Source organism: Rhizophagus irregularis, chromosome 15, assembly GCF_026210795.1.
Source record: "Rhizophagus irregularis chromosome 15, complete sequence".
NCBI classification, from domain to species: Eukaryota; Fungi; Glomeromycota; class Glomeromycetes; order Glomerales; family Glomeraceae; genus Rhizophagus; species Rhizophagus irregularis.
This window is the reverse complement of record NC_089443.1, coordinates 1,748,085-1,766,793: the sequence shown is the minus strand read 5'-3', so window position 1 is coordinate 1,766,793 and position 18,709 is coordinate 1,748,085. Positions and strand designations below refer to the sequence as shown.

Sequence of the window (18,709 nt, the reverse complement as noted above, 5' to 3'; positions counted from 1 at the left end):
ATAAAATTAATACACTATCTTATGTCCTGTGGCCCTGTTTGGCTGTTTGGCTGTTCCCTAGTTTACCATAAAAACTTTGAATTAACTTTATTAGGTTATACAAATGATGTTACTTTGTCCTTATTATAATTGATCTGTTTCAAATAGTATAATGACATTTTTTTTGGAGATTTATTACCAAATTGATAAAGGCGTGCAATAAAGATAATGATTGAAAAAAAAGATATTGTTTTTAGAGAGATAACTATTCGTGCATTGTAATACGAAAATTATTATAGAGACTATTGTTATTTAAAGTGAAAAAGCCCAAAAATGAATTCTTTCGTCTCTTGATTTTTACATTCTATAATTATTCATAATTATCAAAATGCAAAATACAACAAATACAAATGAGTGGATTAACTGGATTGAAGAAGCTATATCAAAAGAATATTTTAGATTTTATGATCAAAACCATTTTAGTAACTTACAAAAAATTGGTATGGGAGGATTTGGAAAAGTTTATCGTGCAAATTGGAAAAGTTCAGGACAATGTTTTGCGTTAAAATCCTTTTTTAATTTTAACGACCTCACAGCAAAAGAAATCGTTCATGAGGTATAAATTATAAAATATAAACTATATAATACAAGTACGACAACGTTTTAATACTCATTATATACTTTAAATTTATATTTATAATATTTTATATTCTAGCTTAAACTTCAACGTGATATACAATTTCATAATAATATTATTAAATTTTATGGAATTGCAAAATTTGACCCAGGTATAGTAAATTTTAATGATATTATTCTTAGCTATCCTACTGCTAAATTTAATTTAATAACAAATGATTATCATTTTCATTCATCGTTAGAAAATCAAAATTCTCAAGCAAAAAATTATATGTTAGTGATGGAGTATGCTGATTCTGGTACCCTTAAAAATTATTTGAAAGTAAACTTTAATAGTCTTAGTTGGAACGATAAATGTAACTTGGCGTACCAATTAGCTTGCGCCGTGTCATGCTTACATAATGAAGGAATAGTGCACCGTGATTTGGTAATTTATTTTATTAAATTATTCAAAAATTTGGTTTCATATTTTAACGATTTTAACGCGTTTTTTTTTTAATAGCACTCCAGTAATGTATTGGTCCATCAAAATACCGTCAAGTTATCCGACTTCGGCTTATCAAAGAGAATTGAATCATCATCCAATTCACAGTCAAAACTTTTTGGAATAATTCCTTACGTTGATCCGATAAGATTCAGCGGACGAAGAAAGAATAAAAACTCAACGCCATTATGCTCATCAACTGAAAAAAGTGATATATATAGCGTTGGCGTATTGTTCTGGGAGATATCCAGTGGTCAGCCTCCCTTTTGTACTGAAGGTGAACAATATGATATTGATCTGGCTTTAGAAATTTCACAAGGTCTTAGAGAAGAACCTATTCCAAATACGCCGGAAGATTATATTAAAATTTATACTGGTGCGTAATATTTTTTTTTTAAAAAAAAATTTCATCAAACTCTCTTTAATTATATTATTTACAATATATTATCATACCTTTTTTTTAGAATGTTGGAATGGCGAACCAGATAATCGTCCAACTATAAATCAAGTAGTAGAAAGATTAAAATCAATTACAACAATAACAAATATTACAATAAAAGATTATGAAACAGGATTAAATCTTCAATCAAAATCAACAGACGGACAAAAGTTTAATCAGATTAACGTTGATACTCCTTCAAATATTGATAATTCATTACATGGGGAAATGTCTCAGTTTATTGAAAATTTCGGTTTAATGAATACAAAGGAAATATATAAAGTACCAGAAAATAATAAAACAAAACCAAACAAAAATTATCAAACTGGATTACACCTTCAGTCAAAACCACAAATATTCAATAAAATTAATGCTGATACTTCTGGGGAGATGTCTCTGATCATCGAAAATTTTGTTATATCGGATACAAAAGAAATAGTGTCTACAGCACTACTAACAAATGAAAATATTTCATCCGAAAAAAATTTAATAGTTGATGATATAGTAAATTATATCTTCAAGGTAGCTAATGAAGGAAAACACTCATCATTATACAAAAATACTAAAAATATTCTTAGTCACTTTAATAATAATAATATAAATTCACGAGAAATTTACGAATGGTTATTAATTAATCAAAAAAATTCAAATTCTATATTCTTACTCGGATATTTTAATTATTTAGGAATCGAAACAAGTGAAGATAATAAGAAAGCATTTGATCTGTTTTTTAATGCATCAGAGAAAGGTCATATATTAGCACAATTTTATGTTGGATTATGTTATGAAACTGGTCGTGGGACTGTAAAAAATGAAAAGCTAGCTTTTAAGTGTTGTGAAGAAATAGCTAATAAAGGTCATGCAATGGGATTATTAAAAATTGGTTATTTTTATAAAAAAGGAATTGGAATAAATATTAATAATCAAAAAGCATATGAATTATATCAACAAGCGGCAAATTTAGGAAATAGCATGGCTCAATATAATCTTGGTTATATGTATAAAAATGGAGAAATTGTTGATAAAGATTATGTCAAAGCTTTTGAATTATATCACAAGGCAGCAAATTCAGGGAATAGTGTGGCTCAACATAGTCTTGGCCATATATATAGAAATGGAGATGGTGTTAGTAAAGATTATGATAAAGCTTTTGAATTATTTAAGCAATCGGCTGAAGGAGGGAATTTAGATGGAATAGTGGCATTAGGTTATTGTTATAATAATGGCATTGGGGTTAGTATTAATAAGAAAAAAGCATTTGAATTATACCAACAGGCAGCAAATCTACAACATAATTTGGCTCAAAATAATCTTGCTCTTATGTATAAAAATGGAGATGTTGTCAGTAGAGATTATGGCAAAGCCATTGAATTATTTCAACAGTCGGCAAACTCGGGAAATAGTTTGGCTCAACGTAATCTTGCCTATATGTATAAAAATGGGGAAGGAATGGACAAAAATTATAACAAAGCTTTTGAACTATTTAAAAAATCAGCTGAAGGAGGAGATTCAGATGGAATGATGAATTTAGGTTATTTTTATAGTAGAGGTATAGGAACTAGTGTTGATAAGAAAAGAGCATTCGAACTATACCAACAGGCAGCAAATTTAGGACATAGTATGGCTCAAAATAATCTTGCTCTCATGTATAAAAATGGAGATGGTATTGGTAAAGATTATTACAAAGCTATTGAGCTATATCAACAAGCGGCAAACTCAGGAAATAGTTTGGCTCAATACAACCTTGGAGCTATGTATGAAAATGGGATTGGAGTGAATAAAGATTATAATAAAGCTTTTAAATTATTTCAAAAATCAGCTGAAGGAGGAAACTCAGATGGAATAGTGAAATTAGGTTATTATTATAATAATGGTATAGGAACTAGTGTTAATATAAAAAAAGCATTCGAATTATATCAACAGGCAGCAAATTTAGGAAATGATATGGCTCAAAATAACCTTGGCAATATGTATGAAAATGGAGAAGGTGTCAAGCAAGATTACGGAAAAGCTATGGAATTGTATCATAAGGCAGCAAATTCAGGAAATAGTTTAGCTCAATTTAATCTTGGATATATGTATAAAAAAGGAAGAGGAATCAAAAAAGATATTAATCAAGCAATTTATTGGTTTGATAAATCTGCTAAACAAGGATATCAAGATGCTCAAAATCAATTAAAAAAATTAAGAAAATGAATAATACAAATGGTAAAATTTTTTAAGATATTTATGCATATTCTTTTTATTACTATATTTATTATATTTATTAAAAGTGTTATATAATTTTTTTATTGTAATGGTCATTTACTGTATATCATTCAGATGTATAATACTGTAAAAAAGAAATAAAATTTGTTTATAAATTACTTCTACAAGTTGTTTTTTACTTTTAAATCTAAATTTTCGCAATTAATAATAAAACAATAATTGTGTGCATATTTTTTATCATTTGATGAAACTTTCCATTTTTACTAAGTATTCCAAGGACTTAAATTTTACAATTTTACAGTATTTGAGTATAAATCATACAATAATTCATGTAGATAACTTTTTTTAACTTCTAATTTCATAATATATTGATAATACTATATTGATCTGAAGTATTTATAACAATCTTTCCAATTGAATAAAAAGAATTCAGCTTAGTTTTATACTAATTTGTTCCAAAATTATAGTACCGTTAAGGCGTTAAGAATTGTTTATATCAAAAGTCTTTTTTGGTAAACTGGATAGCATCTGTCGTCATTTGATGGATTCTAATGGTCAGTCACTTAACAAAGTTGTACCGAATAAAGATTCAATGGCAATTTATTACTTAATTTTAACTGTATTATTCTTATTTTATTTAACTAACTAGTTGTAGCCCGTCGCGCTGCGCCGGGGAATGGAGGGTGCATAATGATTAAAGCAAGAGAGTAATATAGCAATATATTTGTAGCATACCCGATTTGCAATGCAGATTTTTATTGTTATCATATCATTACAATTGTATTAGTATAAGGCAAAAAAATGTAAATAATTTTATGTCTCTATGACCAATAGAAGGTGAGTTATTCCATATTTTTTCTTCAGAATCGCAGATTCTAAATTATTGATAAAATACATATGAACTTATCACCGCCTTTTAATAGTCAAATTTTATGGTTCACTGGTGGATCACGAATTAATTCTTTCCAGAAGTCCATTTTGCCTCCAGGTGGTGTTCCTATAAAACTATCAATAAAATGTTAGGAAATGTTCTTAAACAAAATTAGCAAAAGAAAACCTTTTGTCTCCAAGAGTCTCTGAAAGTCGTTCCTATAAAAAAAATTATTAAAAGAACATTAGGAACATTCTTGAACAAAATTAACAAAAGAAATAAAAGAAAACTTACTTTTTATCTCCAAGAGTCTCCAGGGGGCATTCCTATAAAAAAAATTATTGAAAGAACGTTAGAAACATTCTTAAACGGAATTAAGAAAAGAGACGAAAAAGAAAACTTACCTTTCGTCTAGGGTGTTCCTACAAAAAAAATTATCGAAAGAACATTAGGAAATGTTCTTAAACAAAATTAGCAAAAGAAAATGAAAACCTTTTGTCTCCAAGAGTCTCTGGGAGGCGTTCCTATAAAAAAATTATTCAAAGAATGTTAGGGAACATTCTTAAATGAAATTAACAAAAGAAAACATAAAAAACTTACCTTTCATCTCCAAGAGTCACCAGGAGGCGTTCTATAAAAAAAATTATTGGAAGAATGTTAGGAAATGTTCTTAAACGACATTAGCAAAAGAAACAAAAAAGAAACATTACCTTTCATCTCCAGAGTCACCAGGAGGCGTTTCTACAAAAAAATTATTGAAAGAATGTTAGGAAACGTTCTTAAATGAAATTAACAAAAGAAAACAAAAAAGAAACATTACCTTTCATCTCCAAGAGTCACCAGGAGGTGTTCCTATAAAAAAAATTATTGAAGAACGTTAGGAAATGTTCTTAAATGACATTAACAAAAGAAACAAAAAAGAAACATTACCTTTCATCTCCAGAGTCGCCAGGAGGCGTTCCTACAAAAAAATTATTGAAAGAACGTTAGGAAACGTTCTTAAATGACATTAAAAGAAAACAAAAAAGAAACATTACCTTTCATCTCCAAGAGTCACCAGGAGGTGTTCCTATAAAAAAAATTACTGAAAGAACGTTAGGAACGTTCTTGAACGAAATGAATGGGAAAAAATGAAAAAAACACCTTTTATTTTTAGGAGTCCATTTTGTCTTCAGGGTATTCCTACAAAAAAAGGGTAATGAAAAAAAAACATTATAAAACGTTCCTAAATGAAGTAAAAATAAAAATAAAAAATAAAAAATAGATTGATTATCTAAATACACAACCAATAAAATTTTAAAATCACATCACGTGATAGGGTGCATTTGAACGCCAGGTGCGTTTAAATTTTAAACCCTTTTATCTATTATTTATATCTACATATCTATATAACTAAAAAGTCATATAAAATTGTATAATGATATAATGTGTATTTATCTGTATTATTGATTTATTATCTGTTATTTTTTAGTTAAATTTTTGGATCGGTAAATCAATATCATGAATACCGATCAATCTGATCATTTATATCATCATTTTATCATTACAAATGCCGATCATTTTATATAATAAATCATACTATGAACACCGATCATTTCTGTTGACTGAAATTATCATAGCTTTATTACCAAATTACCAAAATTTAGATATTTTAAAAAAAGCTATTATAAAATTAAATTATCTATAATATTATAATTTCGTATGATTTAACATAAAATATATTTTTGATCCCTGTTTCATATGATACATCTACATAACATATTATAAATTAATTTTTTCATTATATAGCACATATTAAAGTAAGTTAAATAAAAAAATTCTATAGTATTTAGATTACCCTGTATAAATAATTTGAATTGTGTAATGGGTGGTTTGTCTGCTCCCGAAATATTTGATCTATATTATTATGGTTAAAATCCATTAATCAGTAAATTATAGCATTAATACCAAATTGCTAATCATTGCTATTTTATTGCTGAAATTAAAAAAAAATTAATTAGCCCGTTTATTGATTACAAATACTTATTATTATAACTATGTACTCTTTTCATGATTAGATTGAAGGTCCTGAAAGTGTGATCCAAAGTATTCGTGTTGGATATTTACTAATTAGATTCCAATTTTTTTAAAATAAAATGTAATTAAATGTTTTTTTGATTGTTTTTCTTATAACAATGGGACACAATTATTTTTTTTAAAAATTATATTTATTTCGTCAATAACAATATTTTTTTCATAATAACAATATTTTTTTCGTCAATAACAATAGGATACAATGTAATTTTTTTTGATATTAATAATGATAACTTTTAATATTATTCATTCAATATTAAAATTTTTCGATAACAATAAATTCCACAAATACATTATTTTTATCAAAATGTTCTTTGATAAATCATAAATCATCAACATATATTTTATTTTTGTGATAATATATATAAAACATCAATTTTCCATCAACATAATATGTAATATTTTGTTAATACTAAATTAATATGGCTTCACTTCAGGAAACATTTGAAGATAAAACGCCTGAACAATGTAAAAAAAGATTAAATAATGAAAGTCAAACCTGTACAGACATGCATAAATCTCATAGATATCAGTGAATTAAAATTCTCATATTACATCAAGAGAACTGTCAGACAAAAAACATTGTATATAATGAAATTTTTCAAAATATTTAACACTCATTTATTGTAAATATAATTTAAATTACTTTAATGCACTATAATTATATCATTCTAATATATAGCTACATTATTGTAAATATAATTCATATCATTTCTAAATATAATTTATATTATTCTAATACTGTAAATATCATTTTACTAATTGTTAATATGATTTAATATATCTTATTTTAATATTTTTTTGTTAACTAATTATTAACTATATATCAAGTTTTAATTAATAAACAAAAAACTGTAACCATTTTTAATTTACATTATAATACCAAATTGTTCTATTTAAACAAACTCATTAGGTCCAGTGCGAAGCAACAGGTAACTGCTAGTATATATATAAAATAATTAGTACTGTTAGGCGCAAATGAATCATGTGAATCATGCGATACAATTCAAAGATTATTTATACAGGCTAATCTAAACGTTAGAAGATCGACATGTATTTTTTTATTATATTATATAGATTACAGGGTATGAATATCATGGAATTACGGTTAATTTCTGCAGAAATGATCAGCATTGGGAATTTAACGGTGCAATATCTGGATAATCTGGATAACCCGGTAAATTTATATTCAGATCTAATTACAGCTGATTTCATAATATACGGACACCTAATAGTTACATTCGGTAAAACTCGGTAAAGTTCAGAATAAGGTAAAACCAGTGGTGTAGTTATTATTTTATTCTTAATTATAACGAATCTTACCGAGTTTCTCTCGGCGGTATGGAGTAAAAATGATGGGTGTTCCGTATATTATGAAATCAGCTGTAATAGCGGATATCATTAACCGGACAAACACTAGTCTATATCTGAGCCAAATTTAACTGACGCTCTTTAGTGATCTTACAAGTTGCAATAATTTTATTATTGAATATTTTAGACCTCAATTTGAATATAAATACATAATATATATAATAAAATATATTATAGAAAAATCATCTAAAAAGAATAAAGTTAATTAATAATATAAATAGTAATTGTTTTAAGCATTAGATCTATTCAAATTAACTGTTTGACAAACTGAATGATTAGAAATGAAAATAATTTCAAATGATAGGTTATTTGATTTTATCACATATTATGCAAGATTTTATTATGATTTATCCTATTTATTTAAAATGAATCAATTCTATTATTCTTATTATTCTCAAGAAAAAATATTAAATATTAAAAAAGTTTTCTATACATATATTTCTAATGCCTGCAAAGTAAACCACATTGTGCATTGCCCCAAAGATACTCAAAAGAAATACAACATAAAAGAGATTACCGGGATTAATTGAAGAGAGCGTAAATAAAATTTTTTTTTTAAAAAAAATAAAAAGTGATGATATATTTATTTTTTCAGTTGTTAGTCATTAAAAAAAAATTTTAAAGTGCATGAAGTTTATATGAAAAAATTTCTTTAAGAATTATTTTTAAGAGGAGAAATTTCGCTTTGTACTTTTTTTTACTTAAAATTTTGATTATTGTAAAAAGTTCCTTCTTTAAGTTAAAGATGATTTTAGATATTGGATTCTTTTTTCATTAATTGCTCTTGCACTCTAAAATAAAAGGATTCGTTTTTTTAATCAAAAATTTTTTTAAGATCTCATTCAATTTTTTTTTTGTAATAAAGGGTTTTATAGAATGGAGAAAAAATTTCCATTTGGGAATTTCTTTTAAAAGTCATGAAATACTTGTAATACATATTTTTTTTGGAAAAAAAGCTTGAGCAGCTAAAAAAAGTTGCGAAGCAAATTTTTTTTACTCTGAAAAGTAATCACGCTTTTTTTGGAAAAATTATTAGAGTCAAAGGGATGAGATTTATAATTTTATATTTTAACAAGGAAATGGATCTGATGAATGCGATTAATGCATCTATAGAAAATGACGATTTGGGAAATGGATTGTGGATAAAGAAACAATATGATTATATCGATAATGGAGATCTGCAAGAATGTATTCGACGAACGAGTTATCAGAATATTGCCTCAAGTGGTGTTCCGATGGAGTGGCAACAAAGTAGGTCATTATCAAATTTTCTCCGTCGAGATTACATAAACAATGGAGGTAAAAAGTAAATTTTTTGGTAAGGAAATTTTAGAAAATAGTTATATACATATATTAGCAAAAATTATAAAAACGTGTAAAAAATAGTTTTTTTTAATATAGCGTATATAGTCTTAGTTTAGTTTTACTTGTGGTCTGTTGAGGATCAGTATTATAGTTTAGCTTAGTATAGAAACACAACTGGAACAATGTAGTTTAGTTTTATTTAGTTTAGTATAGAAATACATAATGGATGATATGCGAATAGCGCTCTGGTTACACTCTTAGCTGTTTGGTTGCAGGAGAAAACCCTTATGAAAATGCATTTGCAGTTGAAATAGATACAATGAAGCTAGTTAGTTTTTTCAAGGACGTTATTAAGGAGAACCAAAAGCCTTTTTTCGATAACGTTGCTTCCAAAGAACTCAAGTTATTGAAGGTCAACATTTCCCTCGAAGAAGGGATGATTCACTTGAGGGCCAGAAAATGCTTATGTGTAGTTTTTAATGTTTTGACTCAGATAAGGGTACTAAATTATGTGCTAAGCACAAACAACCGGAAATGATTGATATTTTTTATAATGATTATAAAATTTTATTTATGGACTATGAATTTTATGATGTAAATATGAAACTATAATAATAATTATAATAATTACAAAAATAAATTAAAATAAAACAAAAATATCGGTACCATTTAGTTTCTATTTGACATAATCTCGGTAGTATATATCTTCACTAATACAATGTCTACTATTTCCGGAATCGTTTCCACAACTCCAATATACTGAAATCCAAATATCATACCAAGTTCCTCTTGGAGGCACCCGCTACCAGCAGGATGACAACCATGAATTTTTTTAATGAAAAAAAATACAAGTAAAAGGATGAAGTATTTTTTTATTCATGACGAATTATGATTTTAATAATTCAAATGGTTAAGTGTGTACATTATTTATATTTCTTCCCAAAAATATCTTTTCTTATAAAGGAATAATGCGTGTGACGTTCTTGGCACAGATCATAAATAATTGTACGGTTCACACATGGTTAGTATGTACGATTTAAATAATTCCCAATAAAGCGTTTTTTTGTTTTTATCACATGAAGTGTACGGGGATATATCTTTACTATTGATATTGCACGACGAAAAAGGAATTCGAAATTATGCAAAATTTTAGTTCGCCCAAATCACGTGTTTTATTTTATTTGAAGCATTATTCATATAATTAAGCCCAGTAGATCCTGCTTCTAATTGGTTGAGTCTTCACGATTATCATATGACACAGCATGTATCGGCGAGTACGTATCAAACTTAAATTCTATCATATTTAGATTACCCGTTTAAAATTGTTTAACATCTATTATTAATTTATTATCTGTCGATTTTTAGTTAAATTTTTGGATCAGTAATAAATCAATATGAATACCGATCATTTCTATTTATTTATATCATTTTATCATTACAGTAAATAATCGTACTACCCCCTTAAATCTGCATGTGGTATTCAATTGATCAGCAAATAAGGAAGTTTCATACTAATTGCAAACGGGATTCATTTAATGATGAATGATCGTACTATGAAACCTGATCATTTCTATTGACTGAACATTATGGGTCTGGTACTAAATCCTGACAGATACGAAAATCGTTATTGACTGAAAATATCGTAGTTTTTTATTACCAAAATTTAAAGGATATTTAAAAAAGCTATTATAAAATTATCTATAATATTCTAATTTCACATGATATTGTTTCATACGATAACATCTACTCCGTAAATTATAGCTATTTATTATTGAAATTAAAAAAAAATTAATTAGCCCGTTTGTCGATTACTAATACTATTATAACTATGTACTCTTTTTATGATTAGATTGAAGGTCCCGAAAGTGTGATCCGGGATGACCCAAAGTATTCAGATATTTACTAATTAGATTCCGATATGGTCAATTTTTTTAAAATAAACCGCAATTAAATTTTTTTGATTTTTTTTCCTGATAACTAGTATTGATCCGGCCGTTGATTAGGATCACAACATTTTTCTATTATTTTTGTCAAACTATAATTTTTGTCAGATTTGAAAAAATTATTCTTCAAATTTTATTAATTTTGGCCAAACTTATAGCTCCAACTCAAATAAACCGTTGCCAACCCGTAGTAAACCGCGGATTGATCCGTTAAAAACCCATCCGGATCGAAGTACTACTGATAACAATGGACACAACGATTTTTTTTAAAAAATTATATTTTTTTCGTCGATAATAATAGGCCGCAACAGGTTTTTTTTTAATAATATTTTTTATTTGATAACAATTGGGAGCAACGGATTATTTTTTTTAGCATAATATTCTTTAATAATAATTTTTTTTTAAATTATATTTTTTTCGTCAAAAACAATAGGATGTAATGTGATTTTTTTTGGTATTAATAATGATAACTTTTTAATATTATTTATTCAATATTAAATTTTTTTTTTGATAACAATAAATTGCACGAATACATTATTTTTATCAAGTTGTTCTTTCATAAATCATCAATACATGTTTTATTTTTGTGATAATATATATAAAACATCAATTTTCCCATCAATATAATATCATAATATAAGTCTTATAGATGCTACACAACATGTTAGCATAAGGCGTCATGAATTGGGAAGAATGGATCAGATTTACATCCATTGTGGCACCAAATTTTGGATAGAAAAAAAACATAAAATAGTAAAATATCACCATCTTTTACTGTATGCTGTGCTGATGATAAAGTCAGATTACCGCCTCTGCTTAAACCACCTCCATATTTACTAGATTTATATACTTCATCAGATTCTGATACAAATTTATTTTACAAAAATATAAGAAGTTATAACACTCTTTTATCATACACATATTGAAGCCAATATTAATCATCTTAAAACAAGGTGTATCTAATTTTCAATATCATAGGCAAATTTATCATTGTATTGGATCATTACTACCAGAGAATGGACATCCGCCAATATTTATTCAATTATATATTTATGATACTGAGCATAAAATAAGAATCGCCACAATCATCAGGAGTTTAGATAGGGTGTGAATTTGCAAAACTATACACATATAAGACAACATGTTGAATCACACCACCTACGGGTATATACGAAGCTGCAAAATTGCGAATATTACTTAAGGGACAGATCGAAACTTAACAAGAGAAATAATAATCGCGGTTTATGCAAATCATTACTAAACTTGGCTAATATAGGGATAATCGAATCAAAATCGAATCTCATTTGTTGAAGAGAAAATTGAAATTAAGCAAAAAAATTAATTTAGCATTGCATCCAAAATTAAAGTGCATGATTTTTTTTTTTTGTGCAATTTGCACCTTAAACTGTAACGTATCTTTATTAAGAAAAAAAATTAAGGGTTCCCAATACATCTAGACACTTAGAGCCAACCATGCTCACACGGCACGGAAAACCCTATAACAGAGTATTACTTTAGCACTAAATAAATAAAATAAAATAAACTTACCCTTCCTAACTGAACTAAACTATGTGAATAAAGACTTTCTAAGATATACTAATGTAAAGGATATCAGAATTAAACTATGATTTTTCCCTAATCTAGCTTACGAAACTAATCAAACTCTACAATATCCTAAATTTTTATATTTATCCTAGACCCCTAAAAAAAAAAAAATTAGTTAAAAATTTCTACCAAAGTTTAAAATAATTTGGGATCAGAATCTTTTTTACGTGAAATCACGTGACTTCGATAAAACTTTGGGTATAAATTTCGATAAATCTTCTATTTTCTATTCTTAAAAAAAAAAAAACTCTCTCCTTAATTTTTCCAAACCGTTAGAATGGCGCAGTAGAAAATTTTTTCGCTATACGAACTTTTTGTTTTCATTATAAAACATCATAGGACACCCAAATAGTATACCCAAAACAACTCATGAATATTATCCATTCCACACCTTGCAGTATATACGTGTGGTAAAAACTTTTGTTTTTAATAGAAATATACGCTCGCTTTAGTCGATAGAAGTTCATTTAGTTATACCTAAAACTTTTTTCACATATATCTATATATATTTCACCCCTAGGATAGAGTAACTACTTTTTTCTTTTCTATCTGCCCATATACGCCCCCTTTAATATACAACTTTTATATTGACATTTTCTTTCTTTTTACAAAATGTCTTTAACAAATACTCCCTTCGATATTTTGATAAAAAAATTTCACGTGACCAAACCAACACGAACCGGTTATAACAAGATTTATGAAATTAGGTGTTCAAGATGTTACTTTTTTGAGCTTGCCGATCAAAGAACAAGCACCAATCCCCTTAATTTTATAATACACACAAATGATTATCATATAAACACTACCCCAGTTAGGCATTATTCTGCAAGCAAAAAACTCAACGCCAAATTTGCAATATCCAAGATGCTCATGCACTTTTTTCTGGCGCAACGAGTTATTCCGAGCAAAATTCGCCAAAAATTTTTCAATTTTATTAGAGACAAATTATTGGATAGAATAAACATTATAAAATCACGTGCTTCTAGTGATATTAAACGAAACCAAACCACCAAAACATTTTTTCCCTTTTCTTACAAAAAGTATAGATTTTATTTCGGTATATACATTCCTTGTTCACATTTATGTGTATCATCTCAATTCATCAAAACTACCTCTCGTTGTGATGTACCCTCCCCCTTTGTGATGTCACAAGGCAGATGAGCATGTGTAACCCACCAATCATATTTTTTTAAAAATAGTTTACATAATTTTATTAAATCCCCCGATCGTTCCAAGTCGGAAAAAAACCAAATTTACAACAACAAAGCGGGCCATGCTAACCTCACGTTTGAAAGATGGGATACACATCAAAAGAAGTCGATATACTCACGTCGCCTTGGTATCAGTTATCAGACTCGATATTACGCTAATGGTAGTAGCTCATTCTTCAACAGACCGAAGAAACCAATGTATCGAAAAAGATATTGGGATTTACAGTTTCATCCTAGTAAACACCCTTGTACACGTAAGAAACAGGAATGACGTTTTAAAAGGGCATGTACTCGTGTCTTTAATGTTGGAAAACCTAACGTATCACTTAGTGTTGATGATAAACTGAGCGCGTCTAGAAAACATAATTTTCTTTTTACACCTTCACAAGTCATTGATAAACATTTATGTCATGTTCATTATCGAGCGAACGATACGATTCCCGATCCTACACATTATAATTATTTGGTCCCCTTTTTTCACTTTAAACCTAAAACCATATCGACCTTAAAGAAGAATATTGTGATTGAACCTATTGAAATGAAAGAGCAAGACGTGGAACTCTCTCTTGATATCCCGACCATGCCCATTAATGAATACATACCTTATAAAGAATGAAGATTTAGACAAGAAGTCAAATGGCGTGAAGAGGCTATTAACAATTATAATCCCTTACCTGATGATGATACTTACATTCATCCTTTCTTATACCTCACATTCCCAAATCACCATTATTTTTCAAGAAAAACCACTATAGTAAATATGGTGTTGACTATAAATATAACACACCTGGTACTCGTATATGGTTTAATATTGTTCATCAAATTGCTAGAAATGCTGATCCGTCAGGATACAAAATAATGGTAAAGGACGAAAAAGAAAAACTTCAAAGAGAGAAAGACCAACCCAAGCTCGATAGAAAAACAAAATTAGCTTCTGAATTAGGTACAAGTATTAAACGTGCCGACCAATGACAATTACAATCGGAACTACTTACATCATTCGCCGATGAATATCATGGAAGACTTCGAGGTTTATGTAAGAAATGAAAAATCCATATGGCGCCCACTAGTGCCAAAAATGATCCACTTAGAGAGAAAATTCTCAAATTCTCGTTGAATTTTGAAGATACTGTAAAAAAATATTATGATAATCCGGACAACCCTGACGAGATTATATACTCAGAAACATCTGATAACACCCATGCTATTGAGCATAGACCACACAAACGTTCTACCTTAATTAACGCTAACCTTAATATTCATAAACAGGCGCTACCCTCCAAACGTATTCGGTATTCGACCGATGACGTAGAAAAAATTAACCCCTAAAAATTTTATTTTAGTACATTTCTTTTTTTGTAATTTTTATACACACATACTTTATTTTTACCCCAATAGCTTTTTGCTATATCAATATTTTTACCCACTACTTTATACAAAAACAATTTGAATAGTGTGAATCATTCCACCTCTGACAGTATTTACAGGTGGCGATCATGAGATCAAAAGCAAAATACGGGTTTATTTCTTTTAGTATTTAGACTGTTATCTACAGACATTTGTTTATTTTATAATGTATAGTTTTGCTACACCTAATTTTTATATAAGATACTTTATTTACTTGATATTTACCACATTAATGTAGTCATTTGATAGTTATTCGTTTTTTCTTGGTTCTCTAGTTTTCTATTTCCTTTCACCTGCTCCTTTATCGGTCATGTTGTTGGAGCAGTCTATTATATATAATAATTAGGTAGAGTCTGCCCCTCGGGATAGATGATGGACTAAATGTTGGGCACACTTCTTAGAAGTAATGCTCTCTTAGAATAGTTCTTCCGACTTTACATAAAATAAATAAATAAATAAAAATCTATTTTCTATTCTTCTTCTTCTTCTTCTTCTTCTTGGCTAGTGTAGTCTTGAGTCCCTCTTTGTCTTTCTCAAAGTGCATGATTTAAAATATTTTCAAAAAAGAAAAATTGATCTTCAAAAACTTAAAAATGACAAAATGATCGGCAAATGATTGGGCAATGATGTTATAGTAATTTACAGTTGGGTATTAGTAATGATATATAATTTCTTAATAGATTTTACTGATTATGGAATTAATTATCAAAGCTTAAAATGGATTATCTTTTAAGGAACAAAAAATCGAATCTATAATCGATTCCCATCCTTAGGATAATACACAATGTTATGTAATATATATAACAAACTAGAGTCATACCTAAGTCTGCTATAACCATATATTTTTAGTATTTATTATTTTTTAAAAATGAGTAAAACTGACAAAAGAAATACAAGATTTAGAAATTTTTTTTCAAAATTAGAATTAACTAAATCGATTATTTGGTTTAATGACTCAAATTAATTCAACAAAGCAATCTTTATGAATTATTAATCTTGAATCATAATCATATTAATATGACGGGATATCATATTGTTTCATGTGAACATCTGAAATTATTACATTCTTATTTATATACATCAAATGAGTAAGCCTGACAAAAGTCAAGTCATTTCTTTAATTTAAGTTGTTTGGCAATGATTCAGTTTTGTTATTTGTCATTCTGACCAATTATTTCTATTTTAATTGTCATACTTTACTATTCTATTAATCAGAAACTATAGTACAGATGTTTAACTATATATATTGATAAAAAATTATATCATGCCATATTTGGCAAAATGATTCAGTTTTTGTCAGTCTTGTCTAGTGCTTCGATCCGGATGAAATCTGTCATTCGGATTGAATAACAATTTAATCTGGATGAAAACTGTTATTAAATGAAAATCTGGATAAAAAATTATTTCAAAAAATCCAGTCCTACCATTAAATACACAACGTCAAGCACTATCAAACATTCCTTAAATTGTTAAATTCTGATCATTGGTTTCAGAAATATTTTAAGTTATCTGAAAACTGGCAATCCGATGAATCTGATGAAATCTGGTTCAAACCGTGGATTTCATCTGGATTTTTGATTTAATCCGGTCAATCTGCATATGGATCGAAGCACTAGTCTTGTCAATGTTAATATCTCATACATCAGCTCAAGTCATAATACCTACAAGTGATTTTTTTTTTATTTAAGATCCCTTCCCATAAGATTTATCTGATTTATTGATTTATTCTGATTTCTAATTTACTAATTTTTATTTATTGATTTATTCTGATTTCTGATTTACTAATTTTTTTTAGTATCAACCAAAGTTTGCTAAACTTGACCTCAGAGATTTACCTAAGACAATTTTCTAATTATCAATCCATTACAAAGAGATTTCATCAAGATATTTTACCAACTATCAAAGATTTTACCTACTCTAAACAAAACCAATGACAGAATAATGTATTTGTGAAAACAAAGTTTGGTTTTGTTCATTATATTGCAATGTATGCAAAAAAATTTAAATGAAATTAGAAAATGTGACCAGAAAGGATTATGAAAAAATTGGTGAGACTGTGAATTGTCAAATTATCAATTTATCATCATGAGTATATCTGAAAGTTACCCTGGCCAAGATGGTAAATCTTGTAAACTTAAAATTGTATTTTAACTTATAATATTCACAACTAATTAACCTTTCAATCTTTCTAGCACTTATTTCTTATATAAAATAGTGAAGCAATAAAGCATCATATTGGGGTTCTTAAATAATTACCATGATATTATTGTTGATTGGTGTGAGCTAAATAATACTTGGACTGCTTGATTTTTGCATGAAACAAAAGATCTTCCTGATTTTAAAGATAAGGTGCATTTTTTTTTATTTTGCAAAGGAAGGGTAACCTGGATTTGACATCTTTGGTAACTAATCCAAGGCTCTCAGTTCAGGCACCCTAACTTTGTTGTTTTTATTTTGCAAAATTAGGATAACCTCTAGGTTGATCATTGGTTTGGCTTAGAGGAATTACTGGATTTGACATCTTTGGTAACCAACCCAAGGCTCTCAGTTCAGGTGTCCTAACTTTTGGATAAAGTCTGCTAATTCTGGAGAAGGAATTGGCTATGTACCTTCTTTATCATAAAATAAAAACTAAATAAAAATTTGATGCACTACTAACATTTTCTTTTTTATAACAGATAATTACGTTATGCAAAAAGATTACAAATATTTTGGCAAGAAATTATTAAAGAATGTAAAAAAAAAAATCTTGTGCCAAAAAGCATTAAACTTATTGACTTTTGCCATAATATTCTTCAAGAACTTGATAATAAATCTAATATTCATCCATTTTATAAGTATGATGAAAAAGAAAATCCTATAAAAAATCCAATGGATTTTTTTACTATAAATTCAAAATTAAATGATAATCAATACACAAGTGCAAAAGACTTTGAAAAAGATATTTGTCTTATATTTTGCAATTGTTATACATATAATAATATTGGAAGTGAAATATATAAATTAGGAGAAGCATTAGAATTGGCTTTTAATAAAATATGGGCTGAAAAAATTATTTTTCTAGTTAAACAAAAGGAAAAATCAAAGAGAGTACAAGATAATGATACTAATTCATCATTATATATAATATATTTTAATACTTTTTTTGCATTTATATTATTTATATTACTTACTTGT

General features: G+C 27.6%; 4 protein-coding genes across 4 annotated transcripts; all 4 read left to right on the top strand.

Moving 5' to 3' along the window:
- Positions 1-367: 367 nt before the first annotated feature.
- On the top strand, positions 368-3,734 carry OCT59_007113 (uncharacterized protein; the record flags this gene model as incomplete). The annotated part of the gene is made up of 4 exons (XM_066146521.1): positions 368-595; positions 695-1,042; positions 1,118-1,475; positions 1,564-3,734. The coding sequence occupies 4 exons, from the start codon at positions 368-370 to the stop codon at positions 3,732-3,734; spliced, it is 3,105 nt and encodes a 1,034-aa protein (XP_065998504.1).
- Positions 3,735-9,140: 5,406 nt separating this feature from the next.
- OCT59_007112 (uncharacterized protein) lies at positions 9,141-9,371 on the top strand (the record flags this gene model as incomplete). Its single annotated transcript, XM_025311530.2, has 1 exon — positions 9,141-9,371. The coding sequence occupies one exon, from the start codon at positions 9,141-9,143 to the stop codon at positions 9,369-9,371; it is 231 nt and encodes a 76-aa protein (XP_025170691.2).
- Positions 9,372-14,209: 4,838 nt separating this feature from the next.
- Positions 14,210-14,741, top strand: OCT59_007111 (uncharacterized protein; the record flags this gene model as incomplete). Its single annotated transcript, XM_066146502.1, has 2 exons — positions 14,210-14,253; positions 14,408-14,741. The coding sequence occupies 2 exons, from the start codon at positions 14,210-14,212 to the stop codon at positions 14,739-14,741; spliced, it is 378 nt and encodes a 125-aa protein (XP_065998503.1).
- A 440-nt stretch (positions 14,742-15,181) lies between these two features.
- OCT59_007110 (uncharacterized protein) lies at positions 15,182-15,454 on the top strand (the record flags this gene model as incomplete). The annotated part of the gene is made up of 1 exon (XM_066146494.1): positions 15,182-15,454. One exon carries the CDS (start codon positions 15,182-15,184, stop codon positions 15,452-15,454), a length of 273 nt encoding a protein of 90 aa, XP_065998502.1.
- Between the last annotated feature and the right edge of the window lie 3,255 nt (positions 15,455-18,709).